Here is a 22,858-nt window from a genome sequence, read left to right as displayed (position 1 = left end):
CCAGCCCGCCGCGGTGTTCACAACGCAGGACAGCCACCGGAAACGAGCCCCTTTTGTTCCCGGGCATAGTCAAGGCGACTGGGGCCGGAAGATAACGGCCGCTTGCTAAATGCAGCGACGTCGGAGACTTCAGAAAGGGGCTGTGCTCAAACTTCAGCTCTCTGCTCTTTCGGATCCCACACTCCGACCGGGCAAAGCTCGGTAATTGGAACCAGCGGACACCTGGGTCCATTCCGCGTAATCCTTGCCGGCAGGCCAGGGACGATCACCACCAAGTATCTCGGAGCCACCCGGTAGAAGCATAAGTGCTGGCTTCCAACAGTCGAGACTTGCTGTCGCCGTTGCTAATCCAGACTGGCCGTCCCCGTTTGTAACGCTGCTTTACGGGCCGCCCAGTTCATCCGCCTATATTTCCCGCGCCGCTCGTATCTCTCGCTGCTTTTTTTGCTTGATGCATGGCGACCCCCCGCCGTTCTTTTTTAGCCTTAACGATGTGTTAAGCCGCCTTCTCGCCTTCGTGTGCGGGTACATAGGCTGCCGTTAATTGGCATAGGCCTCTCTTTCTATCTCTTAATTGAACTGGCTCCTTCTCATGGATACGGCGGCAGCGCTGCCGCGCCGAGTATTAGGGAGCGTTAAACTGATAAGGAAGATGGAAACTTACAATAGCTAGAGAAACTGCGACGGTAGCTACGAGCTGGACGACGTCGGGAAAAGAAGCTGCAGTTTGCGCCGGAGCTGCTTCGTTCACTTAGGGCTCGCTTTTTTCCAGCGATTGCTGTATGTGCGACTTTCCCGAAACAAAGGCGGGCCTATACTCTATCTCTTGATCACACCGTGCGCGTGTTTTCCTGCTACCTTTGTTGCGTGGCTTTTCCTTCCTTTAAGGTACGTGACCACCTCGTGCCCGCAGCCATGCCTTGCGCATCGTGCAATCTTCGTTGACACCCGTTTTTAAGACGTCGTCAAACCCTTCGAAATCCCTCTAAGACGCCATCTGCACTTCTGAAAATGAAAATTGAATTTGAGTAAATGAAAGTTGCACCAACTGTCTTAGTTCTCAAGCACGCGTAGGAAGTGAAAGAAGAAAGAGAGAGAGAGAGAGGTCCTGTAATTTAGGGCTCCGCAATAATTATTTTAATTACCCGAGTACAGGTGAATAGCCGCCCGATTGTTGTCCGATCCCCCAGTGTGGGTGTGTGCCATCTTTTGATAGGATAACAACAACAACAACAACAACATAATACCGCCTGGGGATCGAAACGAGAACCGATGTCACACTGCACACGGGCGCCTTTTTGAGCATCCGCAGCAGTGGCTTAAGCAGGTATAGGACGTCCGCTCGGCTCCTGAGCCGGAGTACAGGGGTTAAACGCGACCGCGTTACGATAGCGGCGAAATGCAAAATGTGTCCGTGTGCTGGCGATGTCAGGGGGGTTTAAGATCCCCCGGTGGTCTTAGTTAGTCTGGAGCCCTCCATTACGGCTTATTTTTCTTTCTTCTTTCGCTCCCACCTCCCTCCCTTCCCTCACAGCGCGGTTGAGGTGTCCAATAAGAAGTTAAGCAGTTACTGCGCCTTTCATTTCCTTCCAACCAATCTTTTTTTTATTCTTCGTGCACCTGTGTTCGGGTTGTAAGTAGTTAAGAGGGAATTAAAGGTGCTGAAACATTCTTTCAATTTCCGGTAACCTACACCACACCGCTAAGGGATTACGGAAGGGGTGAAAGATACAAATTTACAAAGCAGGTGATTACCGTTGCTCTCGCAGACCTTTGTGGCCTACGTAGCAATGTGTAAGCGCAATAAATTTTACGGCGAGAGCCTTCACTTTGATCCCATCCCGAGTGTACTCACGTGCCACTGAATGCCATTGCCGTCATTGTCGTAGGAACCCATAAGCCAAGAGCGAAAGAGCAGAACAAAAACCATTGAAAGGAGACGACCAAGGAGAAGAAAGAAGACGCAATAAAGCACGGAAATTAAACCTGGTCAAGAGAGAGAGAAAGATGAGAGGCAGGTGAGTTGAAAGACATCACGACCCTAGCCGAATGTTTTAGCAAAACTGTAGCACAGTTTAACATTTTTTTTTTTGCTGAGAGAACAATAGTAAAAACATTCCGCAACTTCGTGACATAGTTACTGTGAAGTATCGGTGAGTATGAAGCCTTTACCCGGCGAACGTCCCACGCAACGTTCCTCGCGTGTATATCTCCAAAGATTTTTTTTTCTTTTCTCGAGAGGTAAATGTGCGTCGCCTTGATCGCACCTCAGAATGTACCGGTTAGGAATGGCATCAATTTGTGCTGATCTGCCAGTGAAACGGGTGAAGCTTTCAAGTATATAAGTTTTGTCGGAAGCGGGGATTTTTTTTAGAAATGCCACCTGGGTTATGGAGCGGAAAGGGCACATGAGAATCTGCGCAAGAAGTTGTCAGTTTCCTCCAGACTTTCGTCTAAGAAGAGGGAGCTCATTATTGGTGCTGTATTTCTGCTTTAGGTCGTATACGGAGGTTGTGGTGCCTGTTACAACATAGCACGCGAGGCACACACTGCCATACAAACAACTATTCTTAATCATCCACTCAGGAAGAAAGCTTCCGACACTTACCTTGGCGAGATTCTATACGTGAGCAGACGATCTGCTGTAAATCCTAGCATAAAGGACGCCTTATAGACTGCAGGAAAACTGAAAGCAAGAACCAGCCCGATTTTCTTTTACGTCTTTGGTGTTAGTCAACATTATTTCTTCACTATAAGCGTAGGCTTAGCCGAAAAAAAAAAGCTATATAAATAGCTCATGCATGCTGTTGACATACTGGCGGTCAGATCCATATGTAATGCTGATCAAAGAGCATGCGCTTTTCTTTTTTACTCACTTTTTAATTATATTGCTATTTGTAGGAACGCTACAGTGCGGGTTAGAAACACAAACGCAGTATACAGCTCAGAAAGCGTTCCTAACCACAACCGTAAGCAACAGTAGAAAATTAGAATAAAAGCTCAAATGACAAAATTTGTCGCAACTCACTTGCATTGCCAAATACAGGAGCTACAGAGCATAGTACAGCGCGAGCACAGTGAACATCGAATGCAAACAATAGAGGGCTGTGCAACGAGAACCATACAATAACAGCAGCATGAGACAGACACTTTCTAATGAAGTGTGAAACAAGGAAACAGTGAACTTTCAAAGTGGTCCAAGATGAATTATTCTGACCCCCCCCCCCCCTCATCTCTCCTCGTACTTTTTGGCGCATGCAGAACCACGCCTTTTACTGTGTCTTCTCATGTTGGCCAAGTTCACAAAGCATTTCACTCAGTGCGGGCACTGGGGCTAGTGCTGGTGACCGTGCACCGCCCTCTCATGTCTTACGGCTTCATCATGTCGCGCGAACCTCTTCGCGCACAGCGAGCAAGCGTGGGGCCTCTCCCCCGTGTGTGTTAGCTGATGCCTGTTGAGGTGGCCCTTTTGGCTGAACCCCTTCCCGCAGCGGGGACACAGGTGCGAGGCAGCCCCGCCGTCCACACCGTGTTGCCCACTGCGATGAGTAGCCAGGTTAGATGCCTGGCTGAACCGCTGTCCGCACTCCGGGCATTCGTGCGGCCCCTCCCCCGAGTGGACCCGCTGGTGGCCTTTGAGATGGTGTTGCCGTGCGAAGTCCTTCCCGCACACCTCGCACAAGAAGGGCCGCTCGCCCGTGTGGGTCCGCTCGTGTGTGACGACATTATGTCTGTGTGGAAGCAAATGAAAGCAGGAGCAAAGAGTAGACACTGTGAGCATGTTAGCCTCACTGACGATGCAGAGGTGAAAAAACTAGGAGAAGCCCACTGCATGCATATATGCTACCACACGGGGCCGCGGATCCACCTCTCACCGACACTGCTTCATCCGGAAGGAGAGAAGAAAGAAAGGGAGTATTCATTTTTCAATAATGCAACGCCATCATGTTGTAACATTATCCTGCAGTTATACCCAGCTATTTCCCTCACCTCTTCCTGCTATTTTTGAATATAAATATTGGAACACCTTTGTCGCAAGTCGCAGGTGTATCTACATATTAACTATGGATGCTCTTCCACTTTGGTTTGGTTCCCGTGATGGGTTCCCCCTAATTTCTAGTTACTTTAACTAACAAGGAAGGGCGCCGCCATCGCAACGAATCCAGCGCCACAAGCTACGTGATTGCTGCGCACGCGCGCTGGGCATATGGCGCCCGATCTTCGGCTCGGGAACTTGACGCGCGCCGACTGTTCGGCGTGGTGCTCCGCTCTTCGCTAGCGGAGCGAGGCATCATGTTGGGAACACCCTCTTGCCAGCTCGTCCCTATTGGCCTCGGAGTTTCTTGCTTGCCCTAGCGTGGGCGAACGTTCGCTCGTAACCGTGCTGCTGAGCCGAACGACCTCGATTCCTTTGCGTATTTTGTTGCTAGCTGATGTTATTGTTGCTGTATCAATAAATGCCTGTTTGAGTCAGCCAGAGTGTTGCTCCTTTCTTCCCACACAGAGCAAGGCACTACTTGGTCGGCATGCGCTCGGTAGCGCGGGCGATCAGGGGGTAGGGTCCGGGAAGATTTGAACCGTGTCAGCCGCGGTTAATCGGGGGTAACTTATTTATCCCCCAGTTCAAAACCTCACATAACAAAACCAAAACAAGGGGAAAGTTAAAATCTTGTCTTACTTTCGATCGCTCGAGTAGGGGCAGTGGGCGCAGCGGTGCCTTCTTTCTGGCCTCTGCAGGTGGTTGTGCCGCCTGTGCTTCTCCAAGCAGTCTGGAGTGTAAAAGGGTTCGCCGCACGTGTCGCAGGAGAAGACCGGCTGCGGTCTGGCCTCGCTGTCTCCGTCTTCTGTGGGCAGAAAAAGCAGATAATTTGTGGAGAGCTCTGGAACGAGTTAGACTTTCTGCACTTATCGCCAGCCACCTCAAATTCACGTCTGCAGACATGCACAGAAGAGTTACCACGGCTTTCTTGTTTGTTTGTTTGTTTTGTTTTACAAATCGATATTTATTTCCTGAGGACATAAAGGGGGTATGTAATGATGGTTGAAAGAGAATGATGGCTAAATAAAGGGAAAATGTCGGGAGTTCTAATAAAGCCGATGATGCAGTCCCTGCCTCCAAGCGATATATGACGAATTGGTCGGCGAGAGACCTGCTGCCGCACCAGGTGCAAGATTCTCGTCGGCTGCAGCGCAAGGCATAACCACAGCAGATGGTGGATATCAGCCTAAAAAACCAGAATTCGCAGATTGGACACACAAGGTGGGAATATAAGTCTCGAAATTGAGGCCACTTTCGAGCTACCGCAGGAGGAGCTTTGTTTTAATCACATCGTGCAGTACTTGTGCGAAGTACCATTAACGCGACTCTGTACTATCGGGGGCAACTGCATGAACGCTAGCTGTTCTTATAAGCTACTACCATACCTGACACTTGCTTCAATGTTCGATTTTTCCAAAGCTGAGAAAAAAGCTTAGAAAGTAATCGTTCACGCCAGTGACGATGCCGAAGGGACGCGAAGATTGCAGGCGGCGACCCAGAATACCTGCCGGACCTATTAAACATTTGCCCAGCGCTTCCATGAGGCCTATACGAAGAGGACATTATTTCATAATGTAGGGCTTTTTAGGCGCTCTGCCTGGCAGGCGATATACCAGGTTTTTCAGGAATGCTTGACACTAATTCTTAAAAAAAAAATAGGCTTTTTGAGGTAACAGTGTGGCGTTTGACGCGTAGTAATACGAGTTAAAGCGCACACCAGAAAACTGATCCCAAAGGTTTATGTCATTATTAACATATAAGTGACGCTACGGTGGAGACTGCCGGCAGAGCAAGCAAGGCTAATCCCAAGTGCAGCATAAAACTCACCTCAACTGGTAAATTGCTTTAACTAGTAAGCTGATGAACTAAATTGTATTAGTTGATTTTCTATCCCCGCTGCGCACGGGCCACTTGGCCTTCTCTGCCAAGCCCCGACAAGCGCTGCGAAAGCAAGAAGCAGCGTTGAGCACCGCAGATATTCTCACACTCTAAAGAACGGACATGAAGGAAGCCAATAATCACTGAAACCAAGGAGCATAGAGTACCTTTTTAATTTGTGATCTTCATCAACGGAAGATTACCTGGGTAATTATTTTAAAAATAACTAATTACAAAGCAGAAGAAAAAACAACATGCCATCAATGGAATCCGAACCCACAACCTCCGAAATACGTGTCCGGTGCTCTGCCAACCCATAAAAACGCATTCATCGCCGAGAAAATTGCATTTAAAAGTCTTCCCGTCAATCCCTTCAAACTCATGACGTCTTTACCGAAAACAGCGGGTTGCCACTGTATTACAGTGAATAGTGATTAGGTGCGGCCTCTGGGATCTGCCCCGGAATTCGGTGTCGACGCATGCATTATGCCTGCGAAATCGGCAGTGGAGGGCGACACCTGTATTTCGTTTTTTCTTTTCATTAGATTATAAAAGCTCCGTTGCTGGTGACCGTGGTCTCTGTGATTGAACGAGTTTCCTTGCAGATTCAAGCCAACTTCTACTTGACGTCCCTAAACTTTTAATGAAGCTCTTTTGAAGTGATGCATTTTTCATGATCATTCGCGATGCAAAGTGTCTCGTCAGCCTCTCCATGAAAAATCTGTCAGATGACCCCATCCAACTGCGACTGCTCGTCAAAGGCGTGAAAAGACGAGACCCTCACCTTTCGCGGATGGCCCCGAACCTCGTGGCTTGCCGAGCAGCCCCAGTTCCCGAGCAAACGCTGCGCCGTACCACACGAGGAGCTCCTCGCCAGCGCCCACGGCCTTGGGTGTTCGGTAGTATATGTTGCCGTGACGCGTGAAGGCCACCAGGTTCTGTTCCTGTGGACTGGCCGCGCAGTTCACGTAGCGCATCCAGTTGGAACTGTCTAGCGGACGACCGTCCACCAGGAACACCTTCCCGTCCTCGAAAACCTGCGTACAAAACAGGAACAAACTCAGCTGGATGTTCTGTGCAGCTTTAGCTTCGGGGCGCTCTGAAATACTCTCAAATCATTCGAAGTTATTGCCTTTCAGTCTCCAGTAGCCACCGCTAGCCTGATGAAAGCTACAGGACAGTACAGGGACCTTATATTTATGACATTTCGTTTTGGTTTGTTTTTTTAGTCCATCATTGGTCATGGCTTTCCGCTGATGACGCAGACCCTACTGGACGGCCACAATCACCAAGAACCAAAATTCAGAGGACATTTAAGCCCTGCCCTAAGAGTATGACGCGATAGCTGCAATCGGTTAATGTCCTTTTATATGCTGAATTGCTCATTCTCGACTTTAGATTCATAGATCCCTGGAAGTCCTTGTATCAGTCCTGGCACTGTGATGCAGCGGTTAAGCGATGCGCCACTGTCCTGCAATGGCAGGTGCTGCCACCGGTGGGGCTTGTGCTACTGAGGTTGCTCTTACCGAGCAACCTCTCGCGACCAATCATTACTTTAACTGCCACCTACCGCGGTAGCCAGTTTGCTCACAATTCGATGGGCAGGTTGTGATGACGCCACAGGGCCACGTAACCTGGGTAACTCACCTAGGTTGCTTTTCCGGAGATTTCTCGCCCACAACGCCATCGACAACGAATTTTCTGCCGAATGGGATCCTTAACTTTGTGGTGTTAAAATGAGGCTCATGTGTCGTGTATCCCGAGTTGATGGTACTGCCTGCTTTGCAGCCTGAAGTTGTTTCGAGGATTGTCAGTCCGTAGCTACAAAGTGAAAGAGACAGGAGTAGCATGGTGCATTGAAAGTTTCCCTCGTCAGTGTTCGTCCAGAGGAGATACTTTTTGTCCAGACAGAATTGATGCATGGAGACATTTCGCCAAGCACAAAAATATTTGCGGAAGTGGTCCGGCATGGATGGATCGAAATTACCGCCGTGACCAACGATTCCTTGCGCGAGAGCTCGACTGGCAGTCGCCTCAGTTCTTGAGGGTCATGCATCAGAAAGACACTCTCCTCTCCTCAGGTACACAGAAACTGGCCAGTAGTGCGAGCATTTCATTTCTAATGGCGCAACAAGAGGCATTGTGAGGCAACAAAAGCTGCGAAAAATGCTGACAGAGTGAAGATTCGAAACAACTTCCCAAAAAGAATGTTTGGAGTCATTTTCGTTAATCTTAGCCTAACGCTAAAGTGTAAAACACAGCAACACTGTCAATATCTTGTGAAGCTGATTTCAACTAAACAGTGCTGCATACCACGTCATTATACAGAAGTATGGTGCCGTGCATTTTCGGTAGGGCAAACATGCAGCTACGACTAACAGTTTCAACCTGGCTTCTATGGTGAGACGCTTCCTCGTTTCGTGACAAAAAATCCCAGTAAATTTTGGCAGTTTCGGTCAAACAAAGGATCTAGAACACTTGACAAGATTATCTTTAAGAGGTTATCATTAAGAGATTATCATTCAAATTGGGCTTGTTGGTAGTTAGCATGGTCAAACATAATTGCGCTTTTAGACTGACGTGGGAGAACACAGGGACGACACAAACACTGGTGCGCAAACTATCAACTGAGGTTTATTGCGGTATGCACACATATATAAGCATAACATGTCAAAACATAAAAACCCATTTCAACCAGCAACTTTGTTATCGCATCGTCAAGCGTCAGAAAGACTTTCTCCCAGCACATCGGTTTATGTTTCGTAACTCTTGCCCAAGAATTGCTTTTCCTGTTTGGTAAGCAAAACTGATGAGTCCCTAACACACGTCCCTCCTTTTCCTGATTCCAAGCAGTAGGCTTCCCACAGCTCCCTGGTTGTCTTATCTCTCGATTTCAGCAGAACTGTAGACTGTTGGAAGGGGGGTTTGCAGCTATCGCATCTGGCGGAATGTGCCGCCAGATTTCCAGGTGAGTTAATCTTCCGGCAGTTGCGGTTATGCTCTCTGAGTCTTTCATTTTAACATCTGCTCGTCTGGCCCACATATGCTCGGCCTCAAGATAGCGGCATATTGTAAACCACTCCTCCACAGCACTCGACGAACCTGTTTGTGTGCCTGACGCCCCAAGACTCCTCTTGTCTGGGACCTGTTTCTTCGTTTACCTTAGCGCACATTCGTTTTAGTTTTCTTGGTGCGGAAAAAACTACTTACACTTCATGCCTTTCGGCAACATTTTTTTCAAATTGTGAGCAAGTGCATGAATGTACGGTAGAGCCTCAGGCCTTTTGTTTTCTTGCTTTTTGCCACGGTCCGTTGCTTTCACAAATCTTTTAAGCACTTTTTCTGCTACTTATGCAAGCAGTGGTTTAGGGTAACCGGCTTTTTCCAGTCTTCCTGCCTGGTTGTTCAGAATACTTCGCATCTTGTGGTTGCAGGACTTTTTTATGGCCTGCTCGAAACAAGACATGGCCATGTTTCGCTTGATCAGCTTTGAGTGGGCAGAGTCATGTGGCAGTAGGCCTTTTTCGCTGCGTGTTGCATACTCCCAGCATAAGTGGGTTTCCACAGACAAGGCCAGATCAAGGAACTAACAGTTGCCATTTTTGGGGACTTCATGAGTGAAGGTTAGCCCTGAGTGGGCTAACTTGAATTGTTCCATAGTTTTTCCTACAAGGTTCCGTATTGCCAGAGTGTTGTCAGTGCAGTCAAGAAGTCATCGACATAGCGAAAACACATTGTACCACCAAGCGGAGCCAAGGCGTCTTCAAGTATCTTGTCCCCTCTAGCAAGGAAAAGGTCACATAGAACGGGGGCTATGGTGGATCGAATACATATCCCGTCATTTTAAGAGAAGACCTCTCCTTTCAGCTCAACACACAATGACGTGAGATACGCCTTCAAAAGGGCATAGAAATCTGTAGTTCTGATGCCACACTCGTTCATAAACTTGTCAGAATCAAATTCTTCTATACACATTTCAACGCATTCTAGCACTTGGTCCCGGCGAACGCTGTAAAATAGGACCAAGACGTCAATGGACAAGCATGTCACACTAGGCTCTGTCTTGAGGTATTCGATGACCTCATTCGAATTTCTGATCATGGAGGGATCTTTCACAGGAAGCTCGTTCAGATGGATCTGCAGGTACCCAGGGCTATTTTCCTTTGCCAGGTTCCCTTATCTTCAGCTATTTGAAACGGGGCGCGTGGTTTGTGTGTTTTTATCGTGAAGAATGGTCTAAGAGTTACCTTCTTGCTTTTCTTCACTTCTTGTGCAAGTTTTTCTAGCCCAGATTTATCGCATATCTTTGCGGCATGGTTCCGGTACTCCTTAAGTCTTCTTTCGGTGGGGTTTGCTTGTCTGATTAAATTTTTAGAGACCGCTTATTGTGCTTTTGCGTCATAGTCGCCTGCTTCTATTATGGCAAACAAGCCTGTCTTGTCAGACACCAGAAACTTCAATCCATTCTATCGCAAGAAATGAACTGTTTTCTTCGGAACCACTCTACAGTTCTTTTGCTTGCTTGCTTCTTTTATGCATTTCAAGCCTTCTCTGGTGTATGCACTCTTTTCTTCTGAATCAGGTGTCAGCGATAGAGCGTATCATGCCTAAGACGTCTAACGGCCTCAGCGTTGGCTGCATGGAATATTTGGGGCCCTTTTTTAATGTGTGGAGTATTGCACCAGGGATTTTAAATCCTTAAAAATTGATAACTTTAGATTCTTCTGGGATACTACTCTTTTTCCTCTTCCTTGGCAACATTCCAAATGAGGCTGCCCACGAACATTCCACTAAAGCTTCGGCCGAATGAAGCAAGTATTTAACCATGCGCTAACTCTGTCCTTGGCCTAGCGCCGATCTGCAGATGAGCGTGATATGGTCACGGTAGAGCCTGACCTGCCTTCATGTCTCAGCTCGTAGTATCTTGCAAAGAGGTCGAGACGTCGCTTCTGACGGAGCCATCCAACCGAAAAGCGCTGAAATCACTTGAGTTGTCAATCCATGCGAGGCGGCATAAGTTAAGGTCCTTGTACGGCATCTTGCTTCAGCGATGAGTTCGATGAAAAAAACGTATGCTTGTTAGCGGAGACACTGGTGGAATGTTGAGGCCCGATGTACACGAAATGAACATTAAGAGGGTTTCAAATTGGGCTAGTTTGTATTTAGCATGGTCAAACATAACTGCGCTTTTAGACTCACGTGGGAGAACACAGAGACAACACAAACACTGGTGCGCCAACTATCAACTGAGGTTTATTGCGGTGTGCACACATATATAAGCTTAAAATGTCAAAACACAAAAAAACACATTTGAACCAGCAACTTTGCTATCGTGTCGTCAGGCGTCAGAAAGACTTTCTCCACTGCTTGCATCAGTGGCAGAAAAAGTGCTTAAAAGATTTGTGAAATCAACGGACCGAGGCAAAAAGCAAGAAAACAAAAGGGCTGTGGCTCTACCGTACATTCATGCACTTGCTCACAATTTGAAAAACATGTTGCCGACAGGCATGAAGTGCAAGTAGTTTTTTCCGCACCAAGAAAACTAAAACGAATGTGCGCTAAGGTAAATGAAGAAACCGGTGCTCTTGGGGCGTCAGGCACACAAACAGCTTCGTCGAGTGCTGTGAAGGAGTGGTTTACAAGATACCGCTATCTTTCAGCCGAGCATATGTGGGCCAGACGAGCAGAGGTTAAAATGAAAGACTCAGAGAGCATAACCGCAACTGCCGGCAGATTAACTCACCTGGAAATCTGGCGGCACAATGCGCCAGATGCGATAGCTGCAAACCCCCCTTCCAACAGTCTACAGTTCTGCTGAAATTCAAAGATAAGACAACCAGGGAGCTGTGGGAAGCCTACTGCTTGGAATCAGGAAAAGAAGGGACATGTGTTAGTGACCCATCAGTTTTGTTTACCAAACAGGAAAAGCAATTCTTGGACAAGAGATACCAAACATAAATCGATCTGCTGGGAGAAAGTCTTTCTGACGCTTGACGATACGATAGCAAAGATGCTAGTTCAAATGCGTTTTTTATGTTTTATCATGTTAACCTTATATATGTGTGCACACGACAATAAACCTCAGTTGATAATTTGCCCACCAAGATTATCATGAATGACTCTGCCATTACAGATAAAAAGGAGATAGCTAATGCTTTGAATACTTACTTTCAAAGCGTGTTTACTAAATCTAATACGACGTTTATTGATTTTTGTCTGAACAGTCTCGAAAGAAGTGTTACCATTAGCAGAGAAAGAATAGTAGATTTACTCCTGCGGCTAGACACCAAGGAATCCCCCGGCCCCTATAATATTGCCACTACCTTTCTTAAAATGTACGCTGAAATACTCGCCAAGTTTTCGATAATATTTAATGCATCTCTTGAATTGGGTATAGTACCGATGAATGGAAAATTTCCCGCGTGTTTCCAGTTTTTAAAAATGGCAGCCGATTGCAAGTTGGTAATTACCGCCCTATTTCTCTCATTTCCACCTCTTGCAAAAGTGTTAGAACATGTACTCACCAAACACCACAACAATTTTTTAGACCAGATGGAAATAATGACCAAAGCCCAACATGACTTCCGTCAAGGATACTCCACTACGACACAACTAGTGGTCACTCTTGATGAACTTGCCAAAGTGAACCTGACTGTGGCTGCCAGGTAGAGATGATTTTTTAGATTACTCCAAACCTTTTGATAAGGTTACTCATCATAAACTAGCAACAAAAATGAAATTATTAGGCATTCCGGACCAAATAATCAGTTGGGCCACATCATGTTTATCAAAACGAAAGCAGTTTGCCGACATCCATGGAGCAACCTTTCGATTTTTAGAACTTTACTTAGGTGTGCCTCAAGGATCGGTTTTGGGTCCAGCACTCTTCAATATCTATATAAACGACCTCACAAAAGTTCTCGAACCCTCTGTGACCATAACACTGTTTGCAGATGATTGTATTACATTTAATTCTGTCAAATCTGTGTCTGTCTAGCTTAATTTGAACGCAAATCTACAATTGTTAGCAAAATAGAGTAACGAATGCGAAATGGTTATTAACTTTGACAAAACAGTTTCTCTCTACATCAGTAAAAAGACTACGCAACTTAATTTTATGTTTAACGTAAATAACAATGGAATCAGAGAGGTAAAAGAATATCAGTATCTGGGAACCGCCATAACGTAACGGCTCAAATTGACGGAACACATCGATTATATATGTTCATCCGCCACGGCTTCCCTAGTGCCCTAAAACTGAAGGCATATAAATACATTGCAAGGCCAAATCTCGAATATGCCTGCATTGTATGGGACCCTTACACGACAGATGACACCCAGTAAGTAGAAAAAATGCAAATATGTCTTGCGGCTCGCTTTATTTACAACCGTTATAGGCGCCTAGCCTCTCCATCCACCGTATTGAAACTTGCAGACTTAGAACCAATTGTAGATAGAAGAAAGCCCGTCTCAACTTCCTTAATTCATTATACTTTTCTCGACTTGGTATTCGACCCACAAATCACATCGCTAATGATTCTAGACGAGCCTCGCGCCATAAGCATACCCTTAGCCTGCATAAAACCTATTTTTTCATGCACAAACACATACAACTTTTCTTTTCTTCCCACAACAGTTTCTGAATGGAATGTTCCCCCGAAGGAGTCTCCATTGCTTTCTAACCATTCTCGACATCTTCACTGTTGGCTTAGTAGCTGTGCTGTAACCGCATTTTCAATTGAAATTTTGCTCTGCGTATTTTGCGGTACGTATCTATATTGTTCGGTACTACCGTACTTGCTTTCCGTTGTCCCTTCTATGTATTTCCCTCTCCTGCTTGGACATACAGCATGTCCGCAGTATTCAGTGAATAAATAAGTAAATGGAAGAGCATGCCGAGGGAGCTTCGGATTGAGCATTACGATGGTACATCAGGTGATGGAAGTCTATCTTGGATTGTATAACGAGTTAGACTACTCATTTAAAAGTTCCTTTGCATCATATCTCATGGCAGAGCGCCACTTAGGGAAAATATTTCCTGTTGGTAACTATTTAACTGCTGTCGTAAAGGACAGGGAAGACAGGTTCTCAAACCACTGCCTCAATGGTTCTAAAGGCGTCCTGTTGTCAACGCACCTGCCAGGTGTAGCCGTTGCCCCCACCATTGTCCTCCACCTTGACACCCTCGTAAGGACCAAAGTAGACCCTCTTGGGCAGTGGCTTCAGGGTGAACACGCCGTGCTGTGCCCCTTTGATGGTGGAACGGCGGATGGACAAGCCTTCGGGGAGGGTCTTGTTGGCGCGCAGCGGGTCCCCGGCATCCACCTGCGAACGGAGTAGCAGTTTGAGGTTGCCTGCAATGCCATTGGTCACAGCACTGGAAACACACAAACCCCACTTCCCATATTCTCTGGAGCTGAAGTTTCAGACTCGAAAACTATTCATTTGTGTTTACATGAATCAAGGAGTCTTTGCACTGTGATGAAATAATGAAAAGAAGGCCTGGGTCAAATGGAAAGGCGCATGCAATGAACGGCCTCGATCAATGTGGGATCCGTAACCACGCAGTCAGGAGTAGAATGAAAAAGGTGAAAGGAGGGAGAGAGCATTGCCATAGTTGAGAGCTGCAATAGGACGAAGGCACGCTCTGACGCGCTGCGGTGCACCACTATCTCCGCTCGGCAAAGTTCCCGCTGCCGTATTTTTCAACGGATCACTATATGTGCCGATCGAAACCAGGCAGATGCGAACGCGGTCTGAAGGCAGTTTTTCAGATTCGTCAAGTTCGCGTGCTTGGCACTCACCTCCGAGTCCTTGACATGGGTCAATGGTCCGTGTTTGGGGCAGTCGCCGGGACGGTCGACACCGCAGTCATCGCAAACTGGAAGCATATTACCCACACCGTGGTTTATGAAAAAAAGGTGTGAGCATGTGGACATCAGAATGGGCACTGATTCTGCCTTGGATGTCCTGCGAATGCCCTGCAGACATCCTGAACGTCCACAGGACGTCCAAGGTAGTTTCAATGCCCATTCGGATATTTGATATATGCACTGCTCACTGACTGGAGCGGAATCAAATTGCGCGTGAAATATGCGTGTCTGGGTGTCCAAGGCTCATTGAGGTAATGATAAAAAATGAATTCATCACAGCACTCCTTTTGTGCGTCGTACATTAATCATATAACAAGCTGCCCAACTGGCCGTTCCAGAAAGTGAAGCATGTAAGTAGCCACGAAGGTTTGTGCTAAGAGCTCCTGACGCTGGAGACAAGCCGCAGTGCATTTCATATGTTCATGCCTTACCAGCTGTACTAAAAAACTCATTTACAATGAGTGCATTCCCCATTCTCGTGTTGGAAGCCAGGAACCGGCTTTCGCAGACAACTCACATAGGTATTCTTGGTCCGAGTTTTCCTCGCATTCCATGCGCTTCGCCTCTTTTCGCTGGTGTCTCGGGTAGCCGGACCCGCTGGAAGACGTCTCGGGCGAGGCTGCGTTTCACCCCATGATATTTGTTAGCCTGGCTTGCGGCATAGAATAGTGCGCATCGAGCAGCTTTAACATTGCGCGTGAAATATGCGTGTCTGGGTGTCCAAGGCTCATTCAGGTAATGATAAAAAATGAATTCATCACAGCACTCCTTTTGTGCGTCATACATTAATCATATAACAAGCTGCCCAACTGGCCGTTCCAGAAAGTGAAGCATGTAAGTAGCCACGAAGGTTTGTGCTAAGAGCTCCTGACGCTGGAGACAAGCCGCAGTGCATTTCATATGTTCATGCCTTACCAGCTGTACTAAAAAACTCATTTACAATGAGTGCATTTCCCATTCTCGTGTTGGAAGCCAGGAACCGGCTTTCGCAGACAACTCACATAGGTATTCTTGGTCCGAGTTTTCCTCGCATTCCATGCGTTTCGCCTCTTTTCGCTGGTGTCTCGGGTAGCCGGACCCGCTGGAAGACGTCTCGGGCGAGGCTGCGTTTCACCCCATGATATTTGTTAGCCTGGCTTGCGGCATAGAATCGTGCGCATCGAGCAGCTTTAACATTGCGCGTGAAATCTGCGTGTCTGGGAGTCAAAGGCTCATTCAGGTCATGATAAAAAATGAATTCATCACAGCACTCCTTTTGTGCGTCATACATTAATCATATAACAAGCTGCCCAACTGGCCGTTCCAGAAAGTGAAGCATGTAAGTAGCCACGAAGGTTTGTGCTCAGAACTCCTGACGCTGTAGACAAGCCGCTGTGCATTTCATATGTTCATGCCTTACCAGCTGTACTAAAAAACTAATTTACAATGAGTGCATTTCCCATTCTCGTGTTGGAAGCCAGGAACCGGCTTTCGCAGACAACTCACATAGGTATTCTTGGTCCGAGTTTTCCTCGCATTCCATGCACTTCGCCTCTTCTCGCTGGTGTCTCGGATAGCCGGACCCGCTGGAAGACGCCTCGGGCGAGGCTGCGTTTCACCCCATGATATTTGTTAGCCTGGCATGCGCCACAGAATCGTGCGCATCGAGAAGCTTTAACGGAATGCTACTGTTCTGCGCTGAAAAACGAACATGCTCCAGACCAATCAAGTGTCATTAATTACATTCTATTAGGAGAACAAAAACCAAACAGCAGTCCCTAGCCCAGTAAAACATCAAACCATATATAATCCCTAGTAGTATAATCCCACTTTTCAAAACTGTTTAAAGGGAAAGTTTGTGAGGAAGCTCGGAGGAGAGTTTGTGAATTTTGACCGGAATTCATGGCATATATGATTGTCCATGACACATTTCTCGATAGCCTGAAGTGTTTCCTTAGCCTGTGAACGGAATTGTAGCTGCACATGTTTTATTGTAAGTGGCGTGTTTACTTGATGTACGAAATCTCTGAATGCTTCCCTGTTACTGTGTACGTTCTATATGATTCAGAGCCCCTTTGATTATTAATTCTGCCGCTAATTTAGAGATGGCCTAGTTAAAACAGGTACATCCCGGGCGTATAAACATATATACTGAAAATCTCCGCGAATTCAGTTACTATAGTGCATGCAGCGACTTCTATTGACGGAAAAGGAACCGTGCATTTCCACGCAACTTTTTCAAAACAGTGCGCACATTTTGCTCTCGAACAATTTCCAGGGTAGAGTAGTTCACCCGTACAAAGGAGCTCATTCAGTCAAGAGGCCAATGAACGAAGGCATGGTTTCTCCTATCCAGTGGCCGTGTATTTGTAATTGTGTATGTGTTGTGGGTGCACGCGTGCGCACGGATGTGCGTGCGTGCGTGCGTGCGTGCGTGCTTGCGCGCGCGCGCGCGCGCGCGCGCGCGTGTGTGTGTGTGTGTGTGTGTGTGTGTGTGTGTGTGTGTGTGTGTGTGTGTGTGTGTGTGTGTGTGTGTGTGTGTGTGTGTGTGTGTGTGTGTGTGTGTGTGTGTGTGTGTGTGTGTGTGTGTGTGTGTGTGTGTGTGTGTGTGTGTGTGTGTGTGTGTGTGTGTGTGTGTGTGTGTGTGTGTGTGTGTGTGTGTGTGTGTGTGTGTGTGTGTGTGTGTGTGTGTGTGTGTGTGTGTGTGTGTGTGTGTGTGTGTGTGTGTGTGTGTGTGTGTGTGTGTGTGTGTGTGTGTGTGTGTGTGTGTGTGTGTGTGTGTGTGTGTGTGTGTGTGTGTGTGTGTGTGTGTGTGTGTGTGTGTGTGTGTGTGTGTGTGTGTGTGTGTGTGTGTGTGTGTGTGTGTGTGTGTGTGTGTGTGTGTGTGTGTGTGTGTGTGTGTGTGTGTGTGTGTGTGTGTGTGTGTGTGTGTGTGTGTGTGTGTGTGTGTGTGTGTGTGTGTGTGTGTGTGTGTGTGTGTGTGTGTGTGTGTGTGTGTGTGTGTGTGTGTGTGTGTGTGTGTGTGTGTGTGTGTGTGTGTGTGTGTGTGTGTGTGTGTGTGTGTGTGTGTGTGTGTGTGTGTGTGTGTGTGTGTGTGTGTGTGTGTGTGTGTGTGTGTGTGTGTGTGTGTGTGTGTGTGTGTGTGTGTGTGTGTGTGTGTGTGTGTGTGTGTGTGTGTGTGTGTGTGTGTGTGTGTGTGTGTGTGTGTGTGTGTGTGTGTGTGTGTGTGTGTGTGTGTGTGTGTGTGTGTGTGTGTGTGTGTGTGTGTGTGTGTGTGTGTGTGTGTGTGTGTGTGTGTGTGTGTGTGTGTGTGTGTGTGTGTGTGTGTGTGTGTGTGTGTGTGTGTGTGTGTGTGTGTGTGTGTGTGTGTGTGTGTGTGTGTGTGTGTGTGTGTGTGTGTGTGTGTGTGTGTGTGTGTGTGCTCGCGCGCGCACGAGGGTGTGTACCATTTATTAATGCCACATTAGGTCGTCGTCTTGCGAAAACCACCGGGTTTCTCAGTAGCGAAATGCAGTGATTGGTCGTGAGGGCCGTGACGCCATCAGCACCATCAAATGTGTAAATCTGAGGAATTTTCTAGTACCTTCCACTGATTTAGCATAGCAACACAATCTTCCACCTCCATCCATTCACTAATCCCCACCAATCCACCTATCCGAATTAATAAAGGCCCATTAATCCGCACTAATCCACTTTAATCTATTTTATTTACTCGCAAAATTTGAGGGTCCTTTGGAATATTTGGTGAGGGCCATATTCCAAATCCTATCTCATTTTCTTCTCTGAATGTGGTTAAGAAGGCCCGAAGTTTTTTAGACTACCATTATTGTAGGTTAGGTGAAACCACCGTATGCGGCATGTATACGGGCCGGCCGTAGGTTCGGATCCTATCGCAGCAACGAGCGATTGTCTTTTCTTCTATATTTTACCCGCTGGGGGCCCCCAGTGGATGGTGATTGGTTGTTGAGTCCGAATTAAGGACGCGAGATCGAATCCCGACCGAAGCAGAAGCGATTTTGATGGAGGAAAAATGCAAATAGGCACACATGTTCTGTCGATATATCACAGCACGTTGAATAACCTATAGCTAGGTAGGAGGTGTAAATTATTCCAGAGCCCTCCACTACGGCGCCTCTCATACATAGGTAGTTGTGCAACATGATGCAGACTGTCGCACAATTAAACGCGTGCCGTAGAATGCTTCTCTCAGCTAAACTGATGAGTTGTTCGAGCTCAAATTTCGGACAGAAATTGCAAAATGTCGGCAGAATATCTTACATTTGGTTGGGGCAATTGCGTGAATCGATCAAAAAAGAAGTCGGATATTAGCCTCGTCTGCGTCGGCGACGAAACGAAACTAGCGTTTTCTCAGCGATTGCACCGGTAGCGCCATTTCATTTGTCGGCCGTGGATTTTCGGCAAAGAAGTGGGTTAGTTGCCGCTTGTTATAGAAAGACTTGAAATTTAATGGGTTTTGGCCAAACTATGTTTTTTGTGATCATTGACAAAGCAGTTGGAAAATCGTGTTCAAATCTCCCGCGAAACATCCCTACTCAGCTCCTTTGCCGAATCTTCACAACTGGCAAACGAGATGGCGCAACCAGTGCGAGCGCTGAGATAGTGGCTAGTTTCGTTTCTTCGTCGCCGCAGAACATGCGAATATCCGACTTCTTTTTTGATCGACTCAGGCAATTACCTCACGCAAATGTATCATCAAACAATTTTGCTGACCAGCTGCCATTTCTGTGCGGAATTTCAGCTCGAACAAGTCACCAGTTTAAATGAGAAAAGCATTCTACGGCGCGCATTTTACTGCGTAGCACGCCGTGATTTGCCTATCGAAAGAAGCAGCTCATAATAACAACTTGTTGCGACCGTCCAATCTGAAAAGCTGTTTCCTCAACTGCAACAAAATATTGGTTCAACATATTTTCCAACATCTATTCTAGGTCGAACAAAACTCCTTCTAAGCGTATACAGGGGCACGGCCCTCCCCTCTCCGATATCGCTCCGAGATGCAACTGAGGCAGAGACGTGCATCTTTCCTTAAGCATATGAAGCAAGAAATTGGCCGTAAATATAAAAGAAAGAATTATCTCAGCACCTGACTCAGTGACAGATTTTGTATACTTACGGGAATTGGACTTTGTTGGTGGTTTAGCCGGTATAGGTGGTGCCGGTTTTGGTTTCATAAATTCATGACGTGGTGGCTTCAGTCCTGTAAATATGCAGGTGAGAATCATATCTTTTATCCGCAGGTCTTTTTCTTCTTGTATCTCTTTTTATGCTAGCAATCATTGTCGTCTGTCTTGGTTTGCCGTTAACTGAATATGGCCCCACAATTTTTTCTAATATGCAGTTGCTGCACTTTTGAAAATTGCTTCATTCTGGTAGCCATAAAATATATTAATCGCAGAAAACTTCTAAAGCAATTCGCACTTTCAAAGAAGCAGCTCCGAAGGAAGGCAGTGGAAAAGAGTTGACTCACCCAGCTTCAGCATCAGCTCGTACTTCTCTTTGATGTTCGAGGGCGCCGTCCTCATGTATTCCCATAAGCCCTTCCATTCTTCGTCGGTGAAATGCTTACGAAATTCTGTAAAGTCGTCTTCGCTCGCCATTTCAGTCAACGCACGAAAGTCTCAGCAACGATCTATCTCCACTTCTGCGCGTTAACCGCCACTCGGAAAGGCTGTCGTCTGCGTGTGCGCTTAGCGGCTCACGTAACGATAATACAGCTTAGGCACGCAGAATCAGTTTAAGTTGACTATCACGGAACTAGTAATTGTTTCCATAACGTTTTAAGATTGATATTAGTTTACACTCATCCAGTAATTACAAACAAGTGAATACAAATGATCACGCAGCCAGTGCAGAATTTAGCAGGATCCGAACACTCAGTTGGCCACATTGTAGTAATCATTTTTTTTTTTTTTTTACGGAAGTTTGTGTGGAAGAAAGTTGAGTGTCTTAGAACGCGCGAATATAGTGCTAAGACTTCACAGATTTCGATCTAAATTTCAGGGCGTGAAACGTAGCGCGAGCGCTATTCATAATTTGCTGCGACGAACTGCCCCGTAGCCGCTTGTTTGAAAAGCGCGCTCATTTAAATCGCGCGTACTTTACGTTCGAGTGGCGAAGCGGGCCTTCAAAATCGGCACACATAATTTTGCGCTGATCGTTGCAGTGCTGTCAGCCTAACGCATACGGTCTGACGTGGGCGTGAGGTTTTTTTTTTTTTTTCCCTCAAGTCTGGGCCTCAGCGCCTGAGCTTTGCACAGCGGCTACAATGCTTTGATTGAGCTGGTGGGCTGAGCGGTTCTGTATATAGGGAATTTTTTCTTCCGACTCCACTGTTGTTTAACTATTCAGCTTACAGGCAGTAGCACCTGGGGATGCTCTGAAAAGTGCATGTGCATGTGAAGTGTGCATGTGTGGTGTATTGCTCTTCAGGAAGGTGTCGCGAATTGCCAGGTCTCAGGAGGAAGCAGTTGTGTGCGGTACCTCAGGTGGTAACAGGCCTGAATTCACTTAATTGAGAATTTTGCAGCTCCATATTTCACCCGCTTTGGTGGCTCAATTTTTAGGGCGCTCGACTACTGATCCGGAGTTCCCGAGTTCGGACTCGACCGCAGCGGCTGCTTTTTTATGGAGGAAAAACGCTAAGGCGCCCGAGTGCTGTGCGATGTCAGTGCACGTTAAAGATCCCCAGGTGGTCGAAATTATTCCGGAGCCCTCCACTACGGCACCTCTTCTTTCACCTTTCCTTTACCCCTTCCCTTACAGCGCGGTTCAGGTGTTCAACGTACGATATATATGAGACAGACACTGCGCCATTTCCTTTCCCCAAACACCAATTATTATTATTAGATACACATTTCCGGTTTTTGACTGTGGCATTACTATGAACTGCAGTCTTCTCCTTTTGTTTTTCACTTTCCAAGCTTAAAATAAATCACGTTTGGTCCAAACTGCGAGGTGCGCTTCTCCAATTAAGATAATCATTGCCTGTGGCATAGTGAAAGGAGGATGTTTGAAATTTCTCTACTCTTGATAGATTTTTTAAACATGGTGTTACGACTTTCTCAACAGTGTACGTGTGCATAAATTCTCTCTCTGAATGCGAGCCATAGAGATGTGTTGGCGTGCATTTAGGGATTTAGGCCGCTACGAATCTCGATATCAACTAATGCATTATTGTCTGTTCACTGCCTCTCGAGTTCCTTTTCCTGGTCCAGTTTCATGTAAATCTCTTTTCCTGTGTCCTACGCCTTTTCTCTCACGGTGGAGAGGACGGGAGAGGAATCCATCAGTTGGCACAATTAGAGCACCAGTGTGCTGGCCCATCTTCTTGGCACAGTACAGAAGTATGGGTTTATGAACCTCATGTTATAGAAGAAGCATTCACCAATGAGTTCCATATTACTGAACGTTTTGCAAAGCTGCTAGATGCATAAAAATTAAGCAGGCCGGAAGACTAGAGTGGAAACAGCAATGCAGTGTAGAAACACTAACGCATTGCAAATTAAACAGAATCCAGTTTTTATTTATCTTACTGATGCCATCATGCTTGCTTACAAAGTACAGATTTTGAACAACAAAGAAGGTGTAAGGACAAGTGTGATTGAAGAGGCATCATATAACCATTAGGATGGTCATAGAAGTCTCATGTTAAGTCTAGCTTAGCAATAGGTGCGACTAGGGGCAGAGCATTCTGACGGTTGGCCACAGGCATTATTTTTAGTTATCTTCTCGCTTCCTACGGTACACAGGAAATGGGCAAAAAAAAAACTGTCTCATTAATTACTGTGCATTCGTGAATGTGGTTGGTTGCATTGAGTCATAATTCTGGATTAAATTTTTTTCACCTTTCGGAAATGGACCAAAGACTAAAGAAACACACACTACGCAGATGACTGATTTGTCATTGCTGATCCTATCTTCACTCTTATTCTTTGTGCCCATTGTTTACTCCTTATTCTTAATTATGTGTTATTTTTATTTATTGTTATTCGTATGCTTAATCTTATTCTTTGCTCCAGGCCTGTGTCCCGAAGGTAGGGTGAATACACTTCAAATATTAAAAAGCCAG

General features: G+C 46.5%; 1 protein-coding gene across 1 annotated transcript; it reads right to left on the bottom strand.

Annotated features, from left to right (window-relative positions):
* Positions 1-2,939: 2,939 nt before the first annotated feature.
* Positions 2,940-22,221, bottom strand: LOC144114726 (uncharacterized). Its single transcript, XM_077648630.1, has 10 exons — positions 20,258-22,221; positions 19,904-19,987; positions 16,276-16,377; positions 15,792-15,893; positions 15,308-15,409; positions 14,722-14,798; positions 14,054-14,242; positions 6,702-6,954; positions 4,679-4,844; positions 2,940-3,731 (listed from the first exon to the last, which is right to left on the bottom strand). The coding sequence occupies exons 1-10, from the start codon at positions 20,385-20,387 to the stop codon at positions 3,335-3,337; spliced, it is 1,602 nt and encodes a 533-aa protein (XP_077504756.1). The 5' UTR covers positions 20,388-22,221; the 3' UTR covers positions 2,940-3,334.
* Between the last annotated feature and the right edge of the window lie 637 nt (positions 22,222-22,858).

This window comes from Amblyomma americanum, chromosome 1 (genome assembly GCF_052857255.1).
Source record: "Amblyomma americanum isolate KBUSLIRL-KWMA chromosome 1, ASM5285725v1, whole genome shotgun sequence".
NCBI classification, from domain to species: Eukaryota; Metazoa; Arthropoda; class Arachnida; order Ixodida; family Ixodidae; genus Amblyomma; species Amblyomma americanum.
This window is presented reverse-complemented; position numbering and strand designations above follow the sequence as displayed.